Source organism: Simochromis diagramma, unplaced genomic scaffold, assembly GCF_900408965.1.
Source record: "Simochromis diagramma unplaced genomic scaffold, fSimDia1.1 OVJJ01000302.1, whole genome shotgun sequence".
Taxonomy (NCBI): Eukaryota; Metazoa; Chordata; class Actinopteri; order Cichliformes; family Cichlidae; genus Simochromis; species Simochromis diagramma.
The window spans coordinates 2,634,941-2,659,824 of NW_024386792.1; the positions used below are offsets into that span (position 1 = coordinate 2,634,941).

The following is a 24,884-nucleotide window of genomic DNA, read 5'->3' on the forward strand; positions in this document are numbered from 1 at the left end:
ATAATGCAAGAAATAAAAAGGGAGGATGCACGAAAAGTAAGCAAGACAACCCGCAGGTTGCAGCATGGACGTAATAAGTCAGTAGAAGAGTATGAATAAGCACAAATGACAAAATATTACAAAAAAGTTTGTATTATGGCCCTTACAGCAACTCTTTCAGGGCATTACTTATGTTAAAACACGCACATTCAGTTTAGAGAATGCATGCTGCTACAGCTTGAGATGCTTCTGTTGTCATTTCCTGCTCATTTTTGCTTTGTTTTTGTATCATTTTTTTTCTTTTGTAGAAGATATTTTACACAATAATATACAATATTGCAAAATTAAGGACTACAATCCTAAACCTCACCCCCAACGAGGCATGGCAAGGATCGCTGCCCCTGCCTGAGCCTGGTTCAGCCAGAGGTTTCTTCCCGTTAAAAGGGAGTTTTTCCTTCTCACTGTTGTCAAGTGCTGGCTCATACAGGGTTTTTTACCTTACAGTATAAAGCACCTTGAGGTGACTGTTGTTGTGATTTGGAGTTATATAAATAAAATTTAACTGAGCTTTCACCCATTTAAACTTTTTTTATACACTTAAGTAATCTATTAATTTTTCAAAACAACTTTTCAAAACATGCAGACATGGTCTTAGGCTGTTGAGCAGCACAGTTCACCAAAGCTGTGGTATTAATGTAAAAAGAAAAGGTGTTTTTATTTATTTGTGTGCCTTAAACAATTAGAATTTGCCAGTTTTATGTATTGAGTTTTTCCCGGGTCACATAAAATGCCTCACTTCCTCTTTGGTCCTGGCTGCTGTTGGCTCACTTGATGCAGCTGCCTGTGTGCGCTGGACGGAGCTGCGGGGGTGTGTCCACAGTGCAGCAGAGAACCAACTCCATGTATACCGAAAGGCCACAACATTAAAACCACTGACAGATAAAATGAAAAACACTTATCATTTTTGAGAAGATGCTATCTTCACCCAGCAAGCCTCTGGAATGCTACTTTGACACATACAATGGGCCTAAGCATGGCAGCACTTAGTCAGTGATTCCACTCACTATATTAAAAAAATGTCAACTTAGCAGTAATGGATAAATTTATAGCTCGCTGGCACACATGTTCTTCTCTGACTAAATTCAGAAAAACAAAACTGCTACAGCAACAACTCCTGTTTAAATTTGTTCACATATTTTATTCTGACAAAAACAGAAAAACAAAACACCAAAGATTTTTTTATTTTATATAAAATTAGAGCAGCATTTAATTATTTTTACAGGCTTGAATGACCTAGAACACATCCCCTTTTCATCAATAATTTACAGTTTGCATCAAACACGCCTGACTGGTTTGTTTTCAAAAGTCTGCATTGAGTTTATACAGTTTCCACCGAAGTGCAGATTCAACTACAGGAAGGAAAGACCGCATCAGATCAATTAGAGGAAGTGCTAAAGTGCTGAGACATTCAGACGGTTAAAGAAGCATTTAAGTTTAAGCCTTTTGATAACAAAGCAAAATCGAAATGAGGACTTGATGGTTTTTATTCAGCCAGCTGTTGGAATAAAAAAAGCAGACATTTCTTCTTTTCTAAGAAGGCACAGAAGGCAGACCGAATCAACACGCAGTCTGATTCATAATCAAACCACAGCTGTGCTGACTCGTTTTTTAAAAACACCTTTTGCATGTGTTTTATTAAGTGTACAGAGATGAAAATCAGCAGTAATTGCGTGGTTTTGTCTGTACGGCTCACTGCCTCTTCTCCACCTGACAGGACAGGCATGTGTCCATGAAGGGAGGCTTGAGCAGTTTACTGCGTCTTCTTATCTGTCTGCTTCTGCATGTAGCTGTTGTACTGGCTGTCTGTCTTCAGCAGTTTGTCCCACCACGTGAAGGTGGAGGCGTAGTTCCCGACAAAGTTCATGTGGTGGAAGTCGTGGAAACGAGCGCCGGCGTAGAATGGGATCAGGTGGAGCGGGTTCAAAGGAATGTCGTAACCGCTAATAGAAATAAGAAGAGGAAAAAAGATATGTCATAATGTCACCCAAAAAGTGACCAACTTTCACAAATGAGTAAAAATCTTTGATGATAACTATCCTTCTAAAACAAAAACATTTGTCTTTTTCAGAAAGCAGAATGGTTCTTAAAGTCTGTTACTGAAGAAAAGATGGGTTTAACTTGGCTCTGTCCTCAGGCTGATGTTTTCAGTTTTAGAAAAGTGCACAGAATATTTGTACGAGACTACTTAAACTTGGTTAATCGGTTAATTAGTTTGAATCATTTTACTTATATCACAAGAAATTAAATAATAAAAAGAAGAAATCAATTGACAGGTGGAAAGGGCGCATGTCGTAGCTTCAGCTTATGAACCCAACCCTGATTTTAAAATAATTGACACTTTAAATGAACAAATTAAATCAACAACATCAGCAACCTCTGATAGAATCATGACAAAAGAAGAAGCAAGAAAGATTAAACCAATTGATGTCAGTCCCAGACATATGGGAACTTTGTATCTAAATTTCACACAAAACATTCATCACAATACTGAATAATGATGTTAGTTATGTTCCTTTTAAACCGTTTTAGTATGCTGTACATTTTACACATTTTAATTTTGTCAAATTTCAACACTTCACATTGGCCCTAACCATAGGTCTTTGTAAAACTCACAACCTTTACATATTTCTAAATTTCTAATGTGTAATCTATATCTGCAGGTGGTCAAGTGTATATTTCCTTTGTGTGTGTGTGTGCGCGTGTGTGTGTCTATATGTATGTGTGATGTACCGGCAGACTGTGAGCTTTGTGTCTTCCCAGAACTTTACAGTGTTCAGTAACGATGCAAATGTTTATGATCTGCTTTACTTTGACTGTTAATTTGCTTCATTATTTATAATGTTTAATGTTGATTGTTATCAAACCTATTAAACTGTTTTTCCTGAGTTTTCTGAATATCTTGACCTGAGCCTTTTCGTAAAAAGACGCTATACAAATAAATGTGTAATTTTGATTATTATTATTATTATTATACAGTAAACATTGTTTTCATAGAAAAAGTTAATTAAATAATATTATAGTCAAAAGTACTATTTCTACACTACAAATGTGTGATAATGTGTCCTGTATTAACAAAGGAGTTCATCAAGACTGTTTAACAGAACATCTGATGAGCTCTGTGGCCCTCTAGAGGACGACCTCGACACACCACAAACTAAAGTTAAGATGTATGCTTAATCAGTTTGATTGGGCTCAGTGATGAAGCTGTAAAATAAAAATGAGTGAAAACAAACTACATTGTCCTATTTACAGCCACCATAATAAACCATCTGGCACAAGGCTGTTTCTGGACAAGAGGTTCAGCTTAAAGAGGAATTAAAACCTCCAACTTCTCTCCTCACTCCCCCCACCTGTATCTTTCCCACAAATCTCATTGGGTTGAAGGGAGAGAATGAGAGAAGGAGAGAGATGCAAGGTTCATGTGCTTCCTTGAGCTGCATTTAAGAGAATGAAAGATCATCTTTGATTGTGGAATGATTTTCAGGAGAGCGAGGAGTTATTTAGTGAAAAGGAAAGCACCCACTGTGTCCTACCTGTGAACATCGATGGTCTCCATCAGACGGAAGGCGACCCAGGCCCAGAGCAATAACACGTGGTTGCAGAAGATCATGATGCCAATGAAGAAGCCAGCCCCGAGGATGATCGTCTCAGCGGGGTGAGCGTATTCTGCCTGCATGCCAAACGGAGCCTGAGGCAGAGGAGAGACATGCTGACTGTACGTACACATAGTGGTTTTTTTGTTTGTTTGTTTTTTAATTGTAAACAGCTGCTAAAACACGCTTAATAAGTAACTCTTCCATAAACAGACTCAGCAGAAAGCTTTGTTTATTGATCTTATCACTCATCTGTTTTACTCACAGTGAAATCATGGTGGACTTTGTGGATGTACTTGTAGATCCGGCGGTGATGCAGTATGCGATGAAGGAAATAGTGCCAGGCATCCTCAACAACAGCACAGCCCAAGCACTGAGCCAGGAGATATGGCCTGGAGAAGAAGGCCAAGAGAGGTTTACAAAAGCACACTGAAATTATCCCAACAGACAGATCTGACAGACAATTAGCAGCATGTGGAACAACTGTGTTACATGTATAAAGCATATTCAAATGTTCCCTTTCTATTTAGAAGCAGATCAACATATCAGGTCATGTATAATAAAATGTAAGTATATTTTTATATAAATTATTGCTGTGCAAGAGCGAAAAAATTCTTTGAGTCTTAAAGAGTCTCATTGTAACCATAATTATTGTATTTAGGGAGTCCACATTTGATTTCAAGGTCACACTTTGGTAAATAAAGTTGGGTTAATACCAGTGTTAACATGATGTCAATACATTTTTTTTAATCCTATAGTTGTGGTTAATAGCAATGCATTACAGGACCCATAATTCATATGACAGTTGTGAAACCGCTCTACTGTATGTCTAGGTCACTTTAATCCATTTAGGTGTGCATTATTGATCTGCACTGACCAGCGTGGCATGGAGTCCCAGTCATAAGGAATGTTGAAATACTCGGTGAAGTAGTAAGTGCCAAAGATCAAAGGCAGCTGGATGCAGAAATGGTTGAAAAGCAGCATCTTGAAACACCTCCACTGTTTCTCCCACGTCTCTGGCTTGTCCTGAAAAAAAAAAAAATCCAAAGGGATTTGTGTCTCTTCCCGGGGATCAGGAGAATGCGTAAACCATCCATCTTCAAACAAATAAAAAACAACATCAATATCCAACAATTTAAAAAAACAAACAAACCTGCTGAATCTTGTATTTTTGCATGAAAGGCAGGAACTGGAAGAGAAAACCGGGCAGGCAGAACAGGAAATAGATTAACTCGTGGACGATGAGCGAGCCCCAGGTGGCAATCTGGAATTTGGTGTAGTTGTCCAGCATGTAGCCCCAGGCGTGTTTCAGGGAGGGCTGGAATGGGTTTTCTGGCAGAACAGCATCGACATACTCGACTGCAAGATAGGCAGAGCTCAAAATGTTTGCAGTGCCGTTCACCGCCATGCTGAAAGATAATGCAAGCTGGCTGCAGGTCAGGAGAGAGGCCTGAAAGACAGGAACACAGCTCTTAATTATATCTGTAGGAACAAAAATAAGTAGAATCGATGCAAAATTACATTTCCACTATAGTCATGCTACTCCACTGTGTAAGTTTTAAAATAAAAATATAAGACAAAAATCAGACACAATGTAAAAGATAATTATTAACTGAAAAAAACAAATACATTAGTATTAGTAAAGTATTCAAAGTAGGAACAGCTATTAAAAAAAAACATAATTTTCAATGTTAAGTCATTTAATAATGCCACTTTACCATAAATTTTGTCATTTGACTGGGCTACATCTATTTGTTTGTCATTTTTTGACGACGTTGTTGCCTACGGTAAGCAGACATTCAACTTTAGGACGTTTTTTTTAAAGTTTTCTTTAAAGCTCCCAGAGAGTAACTATTTTTATCAATAAAAACACGCATAACAAAACTAATAATACAAGTATTGACACTTTCCCATCTCACAAACGCATTCAAGCTAACAGCTCTCCAATTTTAAACCCTACTACCTCTTAACACATAACACCTCATAAAAGCACCAATGTGTCAACTGCAGGTGGCATAAATAAAATCTTTATTAAATTAGTTTATGAATCATTAACTACGTCTCAGTAAACAAGCTAGCAGAGGCCTAAATATCTTCTACAGGCTTTTGCCCGAACTTATGGCACTATATTCTGCTGTTTTTACGCCTAAATAACAAACAAGTATTTCTATAGAAGCTAAAAATGTTGCTAAATGCCCTGTTTAGTGCCGACAACAAGCTTCAACCCTTACCTTTCCGCTGTATGTCCCGTCTACCTGAGTTAGAGGTGGCCGAGCGGGTGAAGTACAGTAATATCGGATACTCCGATTGGCCGAGAGGAAAGGAGATTGACGTCGAGGGGCCGAACTTCCCCTCTGATTGGTCCGCAAAATGGAGCGACTATAGTGAGACTGGGGGTTTCTACAGCAACAGCCAATCAGAAGTGAGGTCTGCTTTCGTAACCGAAGCAGAATTTAACAGGCCGTATGAGGGAAGAGATGGGGTGGTTCGTCCCGAGATACTTGAGCCATGCGTTATCTTCACTTTTAATTGTATTTTATAACAGATTCTGACTCCAGTGTTTACTGTGGAAATACTGTGGACACGTTGAGACGCACGTAGTATGAGTTATGTTTGTTTTTCTGTATTAAAAATAACTAATTCGACACAAATTAAACTAGGCTTTCCTATTTGTTACCATATTATCTAACATAAAATATAATCGTTTCTGTTCCAAAGCAAACTATGTAGTTAGTTGCCAACTGTGCAACTCCCTTTACACTACAGACAGAACCATCATTTGTTGGATAATGATGCACTTATTTTATTTTATTTATTTGTTTTGTAATGTTACCTCTGCAGACCATCACAGTGCATTGTAAATCAAAGACGTGCAACATAAAAAAGAAATTCTGCTAACTGTTTGCAAGGAATTGCAGACATTTTCAGAGGATCCAAATTAATTGAACAAACTAACAAACGTTTACAGTGTGGATTGTTTTTAATACTTGGATGAAAATCCTTTGCAGTCAAAGACTGCCTGAAGTCTAGAAACCATGGATGTCACCAGTTTCTGCTTGTTTGTGGATTTGTCTCCATTTAATTTTTAAAAACTAAAAAGCATGTCTGTAGGGTTGAAATTAGGCGACTGACTTGCCCATTGAACAGAAACCATGCAGGCTCAGTCACCAGGGCCAGGCTCAATTCATACAAACTGCTCAGTCAAAATCTGTGTTCTTGAATATTACCTGTGGTGTCCCACAAGGTTCAGTGCTGGGTCCCAAATTGTTTACTATGTATCTCAATGACATCTGTAGAGTTACAAACATACTAAGGTTTGTTGTTTTTGCAGATGATACAACCATTCTTTTTTCTGGGGAAGGCTTTAAAGACTTAAAGTTATCTTTAAATTCATCCAAAACCAAATTTATGTTGTTTGGAAATCGAAAAATGTTTACAACTGGAGACTGGAAATTGATAAAGTATCCAATGAAAGAGTATTTGAAAAGAGATTTCTTGGTGTAACTTTGGACTACAAGCTTTGTTGGAAAGTATAAATCAAACACTTGTGAAACAAGATCTCAAAAACCACAGGGATTTTGGGAAAAACAAGGTACGTCCTGAACAATACAAGATTGCACACACTTTACTGCACATTGCTACTACCATATTTAAGTACGGCGTTGAAATCTGGGGCAATACTTACGAGAGTCCTCTACAAAACATATGCACAATGCAAAACAGAGCAATAAGGATAATTCATAATATTTGGTATCGTGAAGACACAAATACATTTTTTTTAAATTACAAGGTTCAGTTCCCTTTCGAACACCCTTTGTTTTTGCGTTACAGATCCTTTTGTTGAAAATGTTTTTATCATGTTTTCTGTTTCCCGTGTATGTTTTGTTGAAATTTTAATCATTTGAAATAAGAGAAAGAAAGAAAGATAAAAAAATTTAAAAAAAAGAACAGTATGTCATTTCTTTTCCTTGAGAAACTCTTTTATATTGTGCTTGGGGGTCAGCATTTACACTGTAAAGCACTGTCTGATCAGTTTTACAACATTTGTCTCAATCTGAGCAGAGTCTGTAGTCCTGTGCACATCACAGTTCATCCTGATGTTTCAATCAGCAGTCATACCATCAATAAACACTCTTAATTTATTGCGTCCACCATGTTTGACCGATGTGTTACGCTGAGCCGTTCCTTTTTTCCCTCCATACTTTTCTCTTTCCATCATTTTGGTACAAGTTCATCTTGGTTTCCTTTCTTCAGACTGTTTCCCCAGAACAGCCTAATCTGGCCTTTATGTTCTTGAGTGTAATTAGTGGTTTGCACCTTGTTATAAACCCTCTGTGGTTCTATTGATAAAGAGGTCTCTTAACTATAGGCTTTAACAGTGATACACTTACCTCCTGGAGAGAGTTCTTGACTTGGTTAGGTGTTGTGAAGTTGCTTTTAACTGTTATATACATTAATATTCATTTGTTTTGTTATAACAATGTGCCAGATTAAGGATGTCACCACTAAACATTATGCTCTCTGTGTGGTAGATTTATTTAGTTTTTTCAGCCTACCTTGCACCGATAGCTCTTTGGGCCTTATGTTGATAATTACAGTGAAAATCTATAGAATAAAAATTCAACACCCTGAATTAAAACTTCAGATGTGTTTGCTGCGATATTAAAAAAAAGAGGGAAAGTGTTTTACTGCACAACAAAACTGTTCATAATGAAATATCAGTTTTTGTAACAGGAGTAAAGCATCACACACAGGAATTTCCATTTCAAGGTTTTACTGATTTGGCAAAATATTAAAAACGGATTATATCATTTCACAGCTTTAAATACAAGAAGCATATTTATTAATGATAATATAAAACAAGTAGTGAAACATTGTCAAAGTCATTAGCCTACATGACATTCCTCAATACACTGACAAGAAACAGCGATACCAGTTACTATTTGTAGCAAGTTCTCAATATAGTAGGAGAGGCGAGAGACTGAAGAAACAAAAGAAACTCAACAGTAAGTTTGGTCACTTTCCAGAAAGAGAGAACAGATTAGTGAAGAAGAGTCATAAAAGAGAGACAGAAAAGAAGAGACATATTAAAATTGGCACATTCATAGTATGTCAGGGTGTGCAGTAGTTAATACAGTTGCTACACCGAACGAGAAGAGGGTACGGTTTGGAGGGTAGCAGGTTAGAGACAGGAACCATGCAGTGAGTTCAGCCTGCTGTTGTCATGAGTGGTTACAACCACACTAAATATGGCTGCCAGGTGACACATCCAACTGGTTTTTGTATTTTTTTTCTCCCCTCTACCGATCACCGTTTTGTTTTTTTGGCAAGGTGAACGAGGCTCCTGGCTGCAATCAAAGTCAGCTTCCTCCAGAATAATTGCACGCCGTCACCTGCTACAGCTGCTTCTCACGTTGCTGTTCTGGTTGAAAGCGAGCTAACACAGCCATCGCATCCTACCCGAAGTCAAAATGTGTGTTCTCTATCCCAGACCAGCAGCCACTCTCTGTCCAGTAACAGTACTGAAGGCATAATAGAGGAGAAGGGGAGACAGACCGTACTTTGACATTCAGGCACTCTTGAGCAGCCACCCTGCAACACTGTAAAAGATCGGAGGTCACACGGAGTGCGTTCATGCGGCATCGAACCAGGCGTCACCACACCAGATGCACACAAACACACATGCTCACATGTGCAAGCAACAGAGCACCTTTAAATGCTAGCGTACACACACACACACACATACACACACACGAGCCCTCACACAAACAGACACACACGCACACACAACTCACTTCTCAATAGGATTTTTAAAAAATGAAAGAGAAACCCATTTCAGTCCCAAATGGTCCTTCTCTGCCTTCCTCTCCCATGGAGCAGGCCAGTGGTCTTTCTCTGAGCTAACATTACTAATGTTAAAATAACTCTGGAGTTAAAGTAGCTTCATATCAGTAGCGTTTCTGTGGCACTGCAGTGGTACACAGATGCTTCAAACAGCTTTGTCCAGTCGCTGCTGCAGTCCTGCCACGAGAGATGGGAGGGGTTAAAACACAGGTTTGATCCCCTTGTTGGTTACAGCTCCCCCCATTCAGGTAAGTGCAAAAATCCTCGTCATCTTCAACAACATTCTTGTAATTTCCTTCATCTTCGTCAGTGCCTGTGCTAATGCTGCCCAACATTTGAAGCATTGGCATCGTAGACAGATCCAAGATCAGTATTCAGCAGGAGAATACGTTCAGCTCCCAATCAGCGGCAGGTGTTTAGAGCAGTCATAAGGGCTTGTCAATCACAGTCACACCTGAAGTAACAGAAATAAAATAAGTTCAAACAACTATATCCTCGTTTTCTTATACAACAGGCTTCCATTTTTGGTAAAGCTTATAGTGATGGCCTGGATCAGGTGACTGAATCCTCTTTTAGTTGCACTGCAATAGCTCTAAGCTGCTGGGGGTTTCCCATGATGCACTGAGTGTTTCTTCTTCACTCTCTGTGGATTGAATCTTTAGTTATTATTAAGTGGTTCTCATCCACAGTGTGTCTTTTGTCCCGTTTTCCTCTCCTCACCCCCAACCAGTCACGGCAGATAGCTGCCCCTCTGTGAGCCTGGTTCTGCCAGAGGTTTCCTTCCTGTTAAAAGGGAGTTTTTTCTTCCCACTATTGCTAATTGCTTGTTCATAGAGGATTAATTTTATTGTTGCAGTTTTCTCTATGTTATTGCAGGGCCTCTACCTTACAATATAAAGCGCCCCTTTGTAAATCATTCTGCACAGTATGGCTCAAGTAACCACAAGAAATAACAAAAGCCAACTTCAAGAAAGCATTGAAAACTGTGTGGCTCCATATGTGGAGCGCTGACCTGCATAACTGCGACCTGTGCTCATGCAGGTCGGCAGTAGCGTCCACTTGTCAGTGATCGGATTGTAGAACTCCACCGAGGCCAAATTACAGCTTCCGTCATCTCCTCCCACCACGTAGAGTACATTATTTACAGCACACACGCCTGCACACACAAACGCACAACGATTAAAAGACATCTAACACAAGAGCACCACACATCCGAGGCTGCTTGGTGAACACACGCCGTGTTGCTTACCTGCATTACGTCGACACATGTTCATGTCAGCTACTTGTCTCCAGCTGTTAGTGGCTGGATCATAAACTTCACAACTCTTCCTCACCAATGGACCATCGTGGCCCCCCACAGCATAAAGTAAACCTTTTAATACACCCACACCTGAGGAAGGCATTGGACATGCACTTACTAGAGATCACACTGTGCAATGTTTTTCATTTAGTCCTCTTTTATAAGTAAGCTTCAGTAAAGATTTGTACTGACAAACAGATCAGTTGTTCCATTTAGTATTTTAAAACACAAATAACTTCAAAAGTTGACACACCTGCTCCACTGCGTCTTGTTCCCATCTCTGCTATATAGCTCCACGTGTTGCTTTTAGTGTTGTAAGCTTCTACTGTACTTAAACACTGCCTGGTGGCTCCGTCATAACCTCCAACAGCATAAAGGATCCCTGAAAAACATGCAATCCATAATTTAGAACGAGGTGGAGGGGCGGATAAAAGACACAAGTGATGGAGGAACTATGATATTTTTAATCACACCGCTCTTGCCATAGTATATATCATAGTACTGTAGTATTTTGTAATAGTGGTTTGTTTTAAAAAAGAAAAATATGAGCTCTACTGAAGCTGTTTTTCCTGCCAGACTAGGTATTTCTGTTAGTTTGTTCACCTTCTATTTCTAAAAGCTGATTTTAGTTTGGGAATCATATTCACCATTGACAACGCCGACTCCTACACTGCTGCGTCGGGTGCTCATGGGCGCCACATGGAACCACTCGTCTGTCTTAGCGTTATACGCCTCGACCGTAGACAGACCTGCAAACACGCAGAGCATCAATCAAAAATACAGCGGTCAAACATTTTGAAAATTCTCTGCTGTCACATTTTTAAAGGACATTTGGCGTCACACGCTGATGTCACGACCACACGAATTAAAAAGCGCAGCAGCAGACCTGTGCTGCCGTCAAAGCCTCCAACAGCGTACAGGAGTCCGTTGAGCACAGAGGCCCCGAGCGTCGATCGACGGTCCTGCATGCTGCTCACGCTCGTCCAGCGGTCCATCATCGGGTCGTAACAGTCGACTGTCCGCACGCGCAAAGAACCGTTGAAACCGCCCACCGCGTACACGCACCCAGCCACATACACCACACCTGAGAGAGAACACAAAGTTTAAAAACATCTTTCATTCTCCTGATCAGTGCTGAGTGACATAAAACTTTATGTATTTTTTATTCTCACTTTTTCTTGGGAAAATCCTGGTAGGATGAGAATCAAAATGGTGACATTCTTCGGCTTATTTATTATGATTACTGAGGGTTTCCTACCTGCTCGGCACCTCCTAGTTGGGAGTTCAGCCACTTGGTACCATCGCTGCTCCTCAAAGTCGTAACATTCAACACTTCGAATGGCCTTAGGAGCCTGACCGCCAACCACCACCATCACCTACGCACAACAGCGATGCCATTACAAGAGCACATGCTGTTTTGATGTGGATGTAAGTGTTCATAGTGTGTTAGTACCTTAGGACAGCAGGCTGGAGTCCTCATGCGTGTGCGGGCGGTCTTCATCAGAGCTCTCTGGTCGGCCGGCAGCAGGTGGTACTTCATGGCCTCAATCAGGTAGTCTTTACAGGCACTGCTGTTCTTAATCAGAGACTCCTCCTCCACCCGCTGACACAAGTGAACAGTGAGGGAGGAACCAATCAGCTTGCATGATTTACCGTTACAGTACATCGCAGTGAGTGTGATGTTTCTGAGCTAAAGTCAGCATAAGAAAAACCCATAAGAAAGTGAAAAAAAATAAATCTTTGGCTTATAAAATATATAAGCTGAATACTGAATACTGTCAGCAGGCATTGTTAACTAATTTTTTTTTAATATTCAGGAAATGACTGGTATTTGTACAAGGGCATGATGTTTTTTCAGTAAAAAAAAAAAATGCTAAAGGACTTCAGCCGCTGCCACTTTACTGTAAAAAAGATTCAGCCACAGCAAACACTGCACTCAGTTTTGCACCAAGAAATAATCAAATCCACTTCTTTAAAGCAACAGAAGTGACAAAGAAAAACAAACATTTATTTATATTTTTAATTTCATCACTTTCAATAAAAGTGCCCTTTTTGACAAGTGAAGCACACATTCACTTTACATCATAGTTTTGTTTTTTTATAGATATCTTCAACACATCAGTGAAGTGTACACACAGAGACACACAGACACACACAACATCTTCCTGTCATAACCAACCTCACCAGCAAGATGACAGAATTAGAAAGCTTTCCTTTCTTGCGTGAGCTTGTTTGAACGTCCCAGAAACAATAAAACAGGCCATCGTTGAATGTTGAAGCACTGCTCTGCTGCACTGTTTGCACTCGCACGAGTCTAGTCTTTAAAAAGTATAAATTACATTATATTGTGTACATTGTCTACATTCATAATTTACTGTGGCACCTTTCATCTTTTATTTCCCACATTTTTTACTGAATTCACTTCTAATCACCCTTTCCTGACGTTTTTCTTTCTCTGACCTACATGTGGTTCATGTTCTGTATATAGTGCTTTTCTACATCACTCAAAGAGATGGGGGGAAAAAAACATTAAGGAGGCTTTACACCAGCCCAGTTTCTTTTTTAAAAAAAAAAAAAAAAAAAGGATGACACACAAAAGGTTACTGGCAGCTGATAGTGCATAAAACTTTAACTCTACTTCATTTAAGAGCAGATTAAAGAACAGCAGCTAAACACACCTGCACCAGGTATTCTCTGGAGAGGAGCGGCAGGCGGACATGTTCCATCAGGTGAGCCAAATGCTCCTGGCGGACGTCTTTATCGTGGTTGACCCAAGCTATGACGGCCTCAAAAACCTACACACCAGGGCACACAGGCACACGCACATCATTGTAAAGTTTTTACTCTACTTCTGCTACACGTGCAAAATGAGAACGACGACAGAGCGTACCTTCTCCTCTGAGGGTATGGTGAGCTTGTCGCTGGCGATAAGGCTGGACACTTGCTCCATGCCCAAATTAAGAAACTCCTCACTCCCGACCACCTCTGTAAAATGTTGCTCTGTGGGCACAAACTGCAGATAAACACAGCTGCTTCTCTCCACAACTTCATTAATTACACCTGTTCTCATTCTGTCTCCCCAGATCCTCCCGGACACGCGGACTCGTTTAAATAAAGGAACAGGAAGTGCTGCCACACACGTGCAGACTTTTGAACGCACAAACCTGCGAAGCTGTTAGCCTGCGTGAGAAGCTGGGAGCAGGCGTGTAGGTCAGCGAAGGCTCTTATTCCCAGGCAGTTGGACGGATGAAGCTGAGAGCTCAGGAACTCACAGCAAGCCTTTTTCACCTCGTTCAGCTGGAGCAGCCCCGCTGCAGGCAACAGCGCCTGAGAAACAAGAACACGAGGTTTGCACACAGGTTTCGGCTTTACTGCCACAGCGTACAGATCAGTACATTTAGAGCGGTGACAGGTTGGCCTGGTGTGCAGAAGAGCAATCTCTGATTCACTGACAGTTTACGTTAATGAAACTGTTCCAGTCTTTTTCAACTTTTAGACCAAGAAAGAAGTGAAAACCTAAAAATAAACTCAGCTGAGCTTAGAGCACAGCTACCAATCAAAGTGATCACATGCTGTACGTGCATCTTTTATAGTGCCTCTATTTGCACTGTGGTGATCTGATCCTTCCCAAGTTTAAAAAAAAAAAATCTATTCAAAGATGGAAACTACTTTTCTGGTTTAATTTCGTGGGTTTTAAAGCAAGTAGAAAACTTCCAGAGAAAAAGCCTGATTAAATCACATTTCATCGTTTCATGAACGCATTTCAGAAATATTTACGTCAGAAAAACTTAGTCATCCAGGTCAGTGTCATCTTTTTTTTTAAATGACACCCAATATTAAATACAGTCTTATTTAAATACAGATGCAAGTTTTAGATTTTTCCTGAAACCCAGGAGATTTTTCCAATCACACTCACACCAATTTAGAATTACCAGTTAAGCCAGCCCCACTAACTGCATGTCTTTGGACTGTGGGAGGAAGTTAAAGTATCAGGAGAGCACCCATGCAAACACTGAAGGCCCCAGACTGGATTAGAAGCCACGATCTTCTTGCTGTGAGGCAACAGTACTAACCGCTGCACCACCTTGTCTCTCTAGCTTCTGGCCCTGGGCTCCAGACTCCAGACCTTAACCCAACCATAAGCCCTGATCATAATACACGACTTCCTACTGAGTTAAAAGATTTCAATCCTCCAGCCCTTCGATTAGTAAAGACTGCTTGAGCCACAACACCAAAACACTGAGCCTACCAGTGTTAGCAATGTAAGATCAAACCACCAACCTTTCGATTAGTAGTCACCCTGCTTTACCTCCTGATCCACAGTCATCCCAAGATAAGAAAAGCTTAAGAAGCGTGAAGACATAATATGGAAAATATGAAAGATATCATGTATATGACCTACTTAGAATCATCAGCTAACCTAACATATGAGTCTTTAGACCATGGGAGGAGACCAGAGTTCCCACACAGAAAGCCCACAGCTGGCCAGCAGGTTAAAACCCAGAATAGTTTGTTTAACTCTTCACCTTAACCTGATAACCAAAGAGACCGTGTTTTTGTGTGAAGCTAACGAAGCCTTTGATGTGAATGAGCTTTAATGCATCGAGAAAGCTTGAACTGAAATGTTATTTTTGCCTTACAGGTAAATCACTTCCTGTCGAGTTTCCAGTGTGACACTGCAAATGCTGCAAACCTGCTCAGTGTGATTCCAGGCCGTAGTTATTGAGCTAATGCATGTGTGTGTTTACCTGCACATTATCCTCCGTGACCTGTATCTCCGCCGTGTAGATGTAGTCAATCAACAGGCCCAGAGTCCAGCCATCCATCTCCTTTATCCTCACTCGTTTTGCCCTACTTTCTGCCATCTCGCCTGTTAGTACATGTGCACACGTTAGCTTTTCAGCACCACAAAGGTAGCAACTGTGTCAGGCACTAAAAACAATGAAAGGAACCGAATAGATGAGAATGGAGGAGGGCCGTTACCTGTGAACATAGCGTGAAAGTAAGGGCTCCCAGCAGCCAGAACCACTCTGTGAGCAGCAATCTCGACGTCCTCTGCCACAATGGTCACATCACACAACAGGCTCTGGCTACACGCACGAGTAGGAAACAGAAACCGTTACAGTTTACAGAAAGGATTTGGTGAGGACGAGGCAACAAATAACTGAAGAGACAGTGTGGGACACCTGCGCAGCTCGTTCATGACTTTGAACGCCTTCCTCATGTGGCGAGGGTTCAGAGTGACGGGACCGTGCCTTTCCACTCCGTCCTCTTTGTCCAGAGAGTGTGGACAAAGTCTAGTGCACCTGAGAGGAACAGTACAGATACGTAAACAAGAAGCAAACACACAGGGAACACAAAACGCGTAACTTGAGAGCTACTCGGGTCTCCTGGTGCACGGCAATCACAGTGAGGACATCTTTTTGTTTAGAATCACTTCTAAACACCATAGCTTTAACCAAAAGCACAATCAGACACTGCGTTTAACTTCTCATTAAGTTTTCCAAAGTGTCTTTGCAATCACTTTAAACCCCGACTCGGCTGGTTTATCTCCTAGAGAAGATAAATTACTGTTGATTTGGAAACTGACGGTGTAATATTTCCTGATTTCCTGACAAAAAACACGCACACACTCAGAGGGCGCTGCATCAGGACCAAGCTTGATTTTCACACGCGTAAAGAAGGCATCTTCCCAGGAGACCACAATTAAGATTAAACGCTCATTTGTAAACTGTTTAGCAGTCCAGTCAAAGCTGCAGTATCAGGTAGTGCTTTGTCTTGTTTAAAATCTTATCTAAAGACCTTAATTATTAGTTTTTATCAACAAGGTGCAGACTCTCAGTTGTAGCATGTAAAAGCTGAACGGTTCTGCTATAAATTCTATTATCATTATTATTGTTGATATTATTAACTGTTGTTGTTGCACTAGCGTTATGATTAGAATAGGGGATCCACTGCCTGAGACACTGCTGATACACTTGTGTTTGAAAGAGCAGTTTAGCACATAGCCAATGTTGCCAAAATTATACGCTTTGCATGCAAATTCATATTGTTTTTGTTTATTGTTATAATTTGTAGTTACATAGAATGCAGTCAGTCAGCATTTGTATGATGCTGCACATCGTTACTGAGACATGCTGTGATGTGTGGTTTGGAGACGCTGGCACTGACAAGGAGATGAAGATGTTAAGATTTTCATTGGGAGTGAGCAGGATGGGCAGGATTAGAAATTCATTTATCAGTGGGACAGTTCAGGTTGAGAAGTTTGGAGAAAAGGTTAGAGAGGCAAGGCTGAGATGGGTTGGATGGAGAGTGGATATATCAGGCAAAGGATGTTGAAGGTGGAGCTGCCACGCAGGAGGAAAAGAGGACGATCACAGAGAAGATTCATGGTTGTAGGTAAGGAGGCCATGCAGAGGGTTGGTGTGACAGATGAGGATGCTGGGGATAAGGAGAGATGGAGGCGGGTGATCTGCTGAGGTGAGAAGAAGATGCTGCACATCTTAAAATACAAACACACCCTGCATAAGTTCTCCAGTCACTGACATAAGTAGTGAAACAATGTAAGAACACTGCAGCACTAATAAAAGTGCTTATTCAATATTAATAGCGAAAATGTTCTGAGAAAAATACGAGTTACAATTTAGAAGAAAAATGACTCCTGTGTGTAAGATATTATTATACTGATGAATCAAGTAGCACTTTCAGGTGGCACCATAGTCCAGCAGCTCTACTCAGGGGCCCTTCTCCTGAGGGTTTCATGATAAGTCTGAAGAGGTTGTGAGAGAGAACAGGAAAAGTCCTGCTACAGAGATTTCCATTCATGTTTGAGACTCCTCGGGTATGTCGTAAAACATTGATTAAGATGAAACCTTCTGACTGCCCAAGGTGTTTGATAAGATCATGTGTGTACTTTAAACCTTCATTATTGACTATTCATTAAAAACAGATCGATCAAGTTGGCTGAACTGTGCTGGACTAGAAGTATATGATATATAATCCGCACAATTACTTTGTTATTCGCACCTCTGAGCGCACACCTCTGCCCTCCCTCTCCTGAAATCAAACATTCAACATGTACATTTACATGCTGCTCCTCTGTTTTCTGTCACAAATACACCCACACACGGCTGTGAAGCACACGTCCTCAGTGCCACGAACAGAAACAGAGGCGTTAGACCAACAAGCACAACGTTATGACACCACCACAGAGCCTGCAGCCTGATCCTGCAGCCACAGTCCCCGGGTATCAGTCCTCCCCACCCGGTCATTGAGCAGCCACACCGGCTGGCCGCTGTCTCTGTCAATGCGGCACCATCCGTCAAGCAGCCACTGGGAAACGTCAACACACACAGAGAGAGAGGGAGGGGGGGGGGAAGAGATTCAGCAGCTTTTTGCACTTACAGCGGATGACTGTCCATGATTCTGGTGTTTTTCAGAGGCTGAAAACTTGGCCCAGCGGCATGCACCATTCCATATCCACACAGTGTCGTCTTCGATGGGTCTAAATTCAGGCGTGAATCACGGCGATCATCTGTCCAGAGGCGGAGAGACGGGCTGACGACAGCCCCATTAAAGCAGCCTGTTCCATAGAAACACACAGCCCGACTGCTGCGGTGACACTCTCCACAGACACGTTGCGATTCAGTCCGGCTGTTGTACCCAGCGGACTGCTCCTTATGTGGGCCGAAAAACGCGCAGGAAAGGCGCACACCGCCGGGTCAGACGGGGGTTGTTTTTACTCAGCGTCCCCTCTCTTTTACTCCTGGGTGTTTATGGGTGCGAGAGGCGGACGGACAAGGATACCTGTTATTTTCCAATCGCTGATTAAAACGCACAAACAAGGACATGTCGGTAAAGACGGTCCTCTGAGCAGCCAAGGCGTCCCAGAAGAAAGCGCTGTCTCCCTCTAGCTGTGGGAGACTCACGAAACTGAACAAACACTCAGTTCAATTTGTTCATAAAGAGACAGCTCATAAACACGAACAGAGGACCTTACATTATAAAGTAAATCATTTACAGTATCACAAGGGGAAACTGTAAAGTGACACTGTAAATACTTTAGACTTCATCATTTACTCCAGGTTTGGTCTTATTATGATGGACAATTTTGGCCCTATTTTTGTTGCATTACTTTTTATTTTTTATTCAATTTAAAAATAAGAATATGAAACGTGTTTTTTGCTTCTCATCAAGCCCAAATTTTTATATCTCTAAATCTGACTTTGTAAATCAGAAACTGCTTTATAATGTCACAGTTTTGACCTCGTACTCTAAATTTGATCCTGTTATAAATTTGACTTGGTTGACTGTTTATGATCTACGTTTGTATCATTTTCAGCTACAGACTCAAGGTGTTTGATTTACTTTCATAAACTATAACAAGTTATTTTGATATACTACCACGATTTTGATTAAAGGACTCAAACTTTAGATTTTTAAAGTCTAAGTTATACTTTATTAAATAAGGTCAATTTATAAATCAGTAAGTTGGAATTTTAAATTTTCGTGGCAGAATTTAGATACTATGGATTCAGATTTTAGATATCATATTACTGAGTGTTTGCCTCATGCTAAACCTGCCTTAGCATTTCTCTGTTTTAATTTTATTACTAAATTTGTAGTATTATATTAAGTAAGTCAGTTTTACTTATATGCACAGTTAAGACCAATGTGTTTTGTAGTAAGATAAATAAATAAACACATAAAATAATACTATACTATAATATCTAACAAAAATTTTCTTTGCACTACTTCGAAGCACTTTGCAATTTGTTCTCCGATGTATCTTTCTATTGTTTTTGTATATATTTCTCCTGTATGCTATTTATTCCTGCTGTCTACTGTTTATATTTTATTCCAACACAGCTGATGTGGAGCACCACGATTTCGTTGTACATGTACAATGACAATCAAGTTTTATTCTATTTTATTCTTTTCTATGTCTTTTAGCTTTATATCTTACACTACTGGCTTAAATTCTTGTTATTCTGTTCCTAGTAAGTCACAATTTTGATTAAATTTAAACATAGGATTACAAAACTTTGATTTATCATCAAGCACAAAGTTTTATTTTAGCATTTTACTTTGTAAGTCAAAATTTTCTTCATTGGCATCATATTTCTCACTTATCAGTTTACTTTTATTTCATTATTTGGACATTTACTCAGAACCCGTATATAGCAGTACATGCCTGGAGCTATTGTCATGCTGCACAATGAGATCTGATTGAGACTGATTGCTTCATTATCTAATAATTCTTTGTGTATCTCGCAAACATGACCACAAATACTCATATATCTCATCCTTGCGACTAATATGTTCTGCTCTTCTCTCCCAAGTCATGTCTTTGGAAGTCAAAAATTGACATACATGAGCATTTATGTTTTTTATTAGTCTTTCTGTCAATTTAGATATCTGCCTGCATTAGACACACACTGTACAACATGTTAAATGTAGTCCATGTCAATCAGAAACTGTACTAAAAGAGTGGATAACTGCTAATTAAACACATTAGTATTACATTTAAAATCCAGGTTTCTTCATGTCAGGACCACAGACCCATTTGCAGACATTTTTGTCCTCGGAGCACCATCTGTGAGGATATTTTGCCTGACTGTACTGTTTGTGAACATGCAAGAGCTGTGAGAATGAGCAGAACAAATCTGCTGTGGTGTGAAGACACCAATTACATCAGAGACAACATGCTTTCATAATGCTCTGTACTCACTACTGACTCAGTGTAGTGGTGACCTGGAATAAAAGCTGTTGGCAGGTAGATTTGTTTAAACCAAAATGCCAAGATAACAATGTTATTTTGTTTTTATGTAAACACAGAGGACATTCCAAATAATTTATTTCTAAATTATGTTTTTTGAGCAACAGTCTCATGTGCGTCTAGTATTATTATATCAAGTATTACATCTATTGATGTAATACTTAATTTCCACAAAACTGAAGGATTTCTAAAGGAGTATCAATACCGAACCAAAATGCCACAACCCATTGTTTTTATCCTTTCATGCCATTTAAACACTGACCCTCTGGTTTGCACCAAAGGCTCGGTTCAGTGTTTTATCAGAAGACGATGCAAAGCTAGTTTTAGAGGTCGAGTACTACTCATTTGTGACCCACCAATAAACCCGAGGAGTACACCTTGGAAATTTTACAGGGCGAGGTCAAATCTGTTTCAACATCTATATCACAAAATGCACTCTGCAAAAAAAAAAAAATAACTAAGACTTCAGTATAGTTTCAAAAATTATCATATTTTATTTTTACAATAAAAAAAAAAATCAACAATGAAAATATTTACATAAATGAAAACAGAGGAAAAAAACTGTAGAAATATTGTAATAACCTCCCCACATTTCTGCAGGAAAGTGCTCTTTGTTTTAGATACAGTCACATTACACTGCCATCCTTCAAATACAGACTTTATTTGCCCATTTGCACAACTGATGAATGCAAGCTCACATATCTTGTTTCTGTGTCATCTCCAGCCAGCCTTGGCGGACTCAGGTCAATCCCAACCTTGCAGAGTCTTTATTTTGGCAAGCGACTGTTTTGCTGTTTCCAGGCGGTTTATTACACACACTGGATGCATAACAGCACATTTTGAGAGCGGGGCAGTTTCAAATGATGTGACTGTACATGTGGTGTGTTAGTTTTGCTTTAAAGGGGCAGGGGGCAGATTTGCAGAGGCTTGCTCCAGAAAGGCCAGCGGTCCAGGAGGGGGAAGGTCTGAGGGTTTACGATGCTGGCCGCTCACATCCTCCAGCACTTGTTGCCAGTGGTGTAGCTTCGTCAAGTGCTTCTGAACCAGCATTTCTTTTCTCTGTAGTTCATTACGCAACTCTGACACATCCTGAAGTGAGAGGACAAGTTGACAAATTGAGAAAAATGAATAATACATACATTCATGACTAGTTGTTTATTTTATTTTGCACAAATAACAAGGAAATTTATTGGAAACATAAGTGGACCCAATTCATTGCAATAGTTTACCTCTTTCACCACTTGCTCTGGTTTCTGCACAGACAGCTGAAGTCTTTTCTGTAAGAAGAAGCACTCAGTCTGCCGAGCCACATCCAGAAACTTTTGTATGCACTGGTCCACACCTACAATAAGCACAACACATGTCAGCATACGGACTAAAATGTGAAATGTGGAAAATAAAAGTGCTGTGCTTCACTGACCTGTTCGAATCTCCTCCTGGTCTGTTCCATTAACATAATCTTGGCTCACCAGGGATGCAAAACATGCCTAAAGAATAAAAAGAGACAACATTCTTAAATCATAACAGACATTCTGCTCAACCATCTCAAATTTGGCTAAAACTTTTAAGGTCCAAGGTCCAAAGTCCAAAGGTCCAAAATCTGGGGCGACCGTGGCTCAGGGGGTTGGGAAGCGCATCTATAACCGGAAGGTCGCCGGTTCGATCCCTGGGTTCTCTGTCCTGGTCGTTGTGTCCTTGGGCAAGACACTTTACCCTACTGGTGTTGGCCAGAGGGGCCGACGGTGCGATATGGTAGCCTCGCTTCTGTCAGTCTGTCCCAGGGCAGCTGTGGCTACAACTGTAGCTGCCTCCACCAGTGTGTGAGAGTGAATGAATAGTGGAATTGTAAAGCGTTTTGGGTGCCTTGAAAAGCGCTATATAAATGCAATCCATTATTATTATGACATGTATGATGATTTCTGTGAAATGCTACCTTTCGATATCAGATACTTTTTAGAAAAATGATCTGTTGACCCACTTCAAGCATGTTTTTTCTCACCCTGAAATCTGCCTTGGGGAGTCAAACAAGTTCACAGTCTTGCAGCATTCATGGCAGTAGTCAACATGCCGATTGCCGATCCCTGAGTGCGCGTAGCAGTCGTAGTATTTGGGTAAGCGTGTTGCACTAGACTGCTAATTACGGCATGTGGAGATGGAAACCTGAACTACTCACATGAAATGAGTTACTAATCCCCTTTTCCCCGATCTTAATTATTTTGCTGTACCAGAAATGTTGAACTGATACTTGTTACGTTGTCATGCTTTTATTTTTTTAAAGTTTTTGAGATATTTCTGATCACACACTGCCTCAGACTGCCTAGATATCTAAAATAGTATTTAACAAATGAAGCTAAAATTTCACAGCAATCATAAATTTCAAACCCTGAAACTTTCAAGCAAATCAAAGGTGCTTAAGCAGAAAATGTTCTTTTAAAAAAAAGTGATGATTTGATGTGGAATGAGTGATGTTCCAGCTTTGAGTCCAGGCAGTTTTCTAGACTGCTTGTCCCCAAATAGATTAATTAAACTTTAAAATATGTGAATAATACCTGCCTCCCAACCTACACAAAGAAATTAGCAATGCTGTTGATTTGCAACTGAGGATAAATACGATAAAGACATCAATGCTAGTAAAAAACTGTAACTAGAACTACTTCTATGTTTATGCCTTAGTGAAACTTAAATACAGTCTGCATTAAAGAGCTCCATTCTTGTGTTTGTCACTGGGTGCAGAGATTTACTCTGACAGCAGCATTATTCACAGTGGTTTCTGATGTCAGGTGATAAACACCTGGCACATAAATGGCATTCATTCGGGCAGCGAGGTTTGATAGTAGCTCTTTATCTGTGGATATCCACTGGGACATCTGTGGTTGTACCCTTTTTCTTTGGAGATTACATTTGTGTGAAAGTGTTTGTACGGGTCTGTCTCCAAGCTTTGTCATCTTGTAAATTTTTCCAAAGGCATGCTGAAACTGGTTTCATAATATAAAACCACAGCTATTTTTGAAGAACTAAGGTCCCCAACCAAAAGCAGTTAGACGCATGTGAGAAGATCCTTCGTGTAATTTATATTGTGCAAAGAGAACTCAGCGTGGCAGTGCAGCGTGTGGTCTGGACACAAGCTCAGCCGAGACATTTCGACGTGGCGTCACAAAATTAAAACGACCGCAACAACCGTGAAAAGAGTTGGATAGACATTGCTGCTCAATTGCAGCTGCCTGATCAATGTTTTCCATTAGCAATTTAGCAAAGTTGATGATGGGGGGGGCTGTGTGAGTGAAAGACAGAGAGGGAGAGCGAGAGACACAGTATGAGCACTCAGGTCGCATCAGAGCATCGGGCCGTATAGTATCGTGACCTACGAACTTCTAATACCTGCGAGTCAATCGTACAGTGTGAGCAGGAGCTGAATGACGCGACTGAAGAAAAAAAATCGCACAGTGTTTGTCCAGCTTAATGCTAGAAGCATAGCGCATTAAACCAACAAAGGAGTCGGGTGTACATGATGTGTGAAGTGTGTGTCTATTGTTTTTTTTCTTTTTAAATTTAGTTAAGTGACAAAGAGGGAGGATTATGGTGTTTTAGGTGTTAGAAAAAAAGACAGCAGCCCGTGTGTTTGTTACCAAGTGTCTGCTAATTAGCAGGGCACAGACAGGGGGCGAGGCTGGGACTTTGTTACACGCCACAATACTTGCTCATAATAATAATAATTATTTTTAATAATTTTAAGAACAGGACTTGAATGTAAAATGGGTACAACAGCACCAGCAAACAAACACTAACTCTAACCGGCTAAAGCTGCTAGCGACAGTTAGCATGCACAGCTAAAGGAAGCCAGCACTGAAGACTCCTACCTCAAAAGAAGCCTCCAGTTCATCCACCAGCGTGTTGTTTCCTTGCGTCCTGGGAGCGGCACTAGCAAAACTCGGCTGGCCCGGTCCGCCGGGACCCCCGACAGGATGTGCACCAGGAGGCTGCTGGCCGCTAAACATCCCACTCATGGACGAAGCCATCTTGATCCGATTGTTTTTCCCCTCTACAGTCCGCGCATGCGTATACAGTCTACAGAGCTTTCTAGCCAAACTTAGGTGGACAACCTTTTGTACATCTTTTGTGACACAGTGGCGGGACATAATTTAGTCAAAGCGTCCTCCTGAGAGATGATAGGAAACTATATCTTTATACACATTAAAGCTTCTGAGTAATGTCTCATATTTTGTACAGTTATGTACCAGAAATTGGCAGCAGCTGCATCACTGTAGTGGAATGCAAACGTAGTTTAAACACCCCTACGTACAAGTCTTTGTCCTCAAAGAAACGGTTTTCC

At 40.5% G+C, this 24,884-nt stretch overlaps 3 protein-coding genes across 3 annotated transcripts; all 3 read right to left on the minus strand.

Annotated features, from left to right (window-relative positions):
- Window positions 1–1,204: 1,204 nt before the first annotated feature.
- msmo1 (methylsterol monooxygenase 1) lies at window positions 1,205–5,974 on the minus strand. The gene is made up of 6 exons (XM_040023798.1): window positions 5,864–5,974; window positions 4,786–5,082; window positions 4,510–4,658; window positions 3,898–4,024; window positions 3,573–3,727; window positions 1,205–1,979 (listed from the first exon to the last, which is right to left on the minus strand). Exons 2-6 carry the CDS (start codon window positions 5,038–5,040, stop codon window positions 1,790–1,792), a joined length of 876 nt encoding a protein of 291 aa, XP_039879732.1. The 5' UTR covers window positions 5,041–5,082; window positions 5,864–5,974; the 3' UTR covers window positions 1,205–1,789.
- A 2,415-nt stretch (window positions 5,975–8,389) lies between these two features.
- klhl2 (kelch-like family member 2) lies at window positions 8,390–18,651 on the minus strand. Its single transcript, XM_040023793.1, has 15 exons — window positions 18,181–18,651; window positions 15,963–16,082; window positions 15,760–15,866; window positions 15,525–15,646; window positions 13,941–14,103; window positions 13,667–13,776; window positions 13,455–13,571; window positions 12,230–12,379; window positions 12,035–12,152; window positions 11,663–11,860; window positions 11,424–11,525; window positions 11,030–11,158; window positions 10,726–10,866; window positions 10,489–10,632; window positions 8,390–9,930 (listed from the first exon to the last, which is right to left on the minus strand). Exons 1-15 carry the CDS (start codon window positions 18,246–18,248, stop codon window positions 9,902–9,904), a joined length of 1,818 nt encoding a protein of 605 aa, XP_039879727.1. The 5' UTR covers window positions 18,249–18,651; the 3' UTR covers window positions 8,390–9,901.
- Window positions 18,652–21,196: 2,545 nt separating this feature from the next.
- Window positions 21,197–24,608, minus strand: med28 (mediator complex subunit 28). The gene is made up of 4 exons (XM_040023799.1): window positions 24,412–24,608; window positions 21,975–22,041; window positions 21,784–21,896; window positions 21,197–21,643 (listed from the first exon to the last, which is right to left on the minus strand). The coding sequence occupies exons 1-4, from the start codon at window positions 24,568–24,570 to the stop codon at window positions 21,440–21,442; spliced, it is 543 nt and encodes a 180-aa protein (XP_039879733.1). The 5' UTR covers window positions 24,571–24,608; the 3' UTR covers window positions 21,197–21,439.
- Between the last annotated feature and the right edge of the window lie 276 nt (window positions 24,609–24,884).

Coding starts and splice junctions, on each gene's coding strand:
- msmo1 (XM_040023798.1), bottom strand. CDS start 5,040: ATGGCGGTGAACGGCACTGCAAACATTTTGAGCTCTGCCTATCTTGCA. Junction 4,025..4,509: donor TGGGACTCCATGCCACGCTG/GTCAGTGCAGAT, acceptor CTTCTTCTCCAG/GCCATATCTCCTGGCTCAGT. Junction 1,980..3,572: donor GAGACCATCGATGTTCACAG/GTAGGACACAGT, acceptor TATTTCTATTAG/CGGTTACGACATTCCTTTGA.
- klhl2 (XM_040023793.1), bottom strand. CDS start 18,248: ATGGTGCATGCCGCTGGGCCAAGTTTTCAGCCTCTGAAAAACACCAGA. Junction 14,104..15,524: donor TCACGGAGGATAATGTGCAG/GTAAACACACAC, acceptor CTTGTTTCTCAG/GCGCTGTTGCCTGCAGCGGG. Junction 9,931..10,488: donor CACAGGTCGCAGTTATGCAG/GTCAGCGCTCCA, acceptor CTGTTACTTCAG/GTGTGACTGTGATTGACAAG.
- med28 (XM_040023799.1), bottom strand. CDS start 24,570: ATGGCTTCGTCCATGAGTGGGATGTTTAGCGGCCAGCAGCCTCCTGGT. Junction 22,042..24,411: donor AACTGGAGGCTTCTTTTGAG/GTAGGAGTCTTC, acceptor TTTATTCTTTAG/GCATGTTTTGCATCCCTGGT. Junction 21,644..21,783: donor CAGAGCAAGTGGTGAAAGAG/GTAAACTATTGC, acceptor CTCTCACTTCAG/GATGTGTCAGAGTTGCGTAA.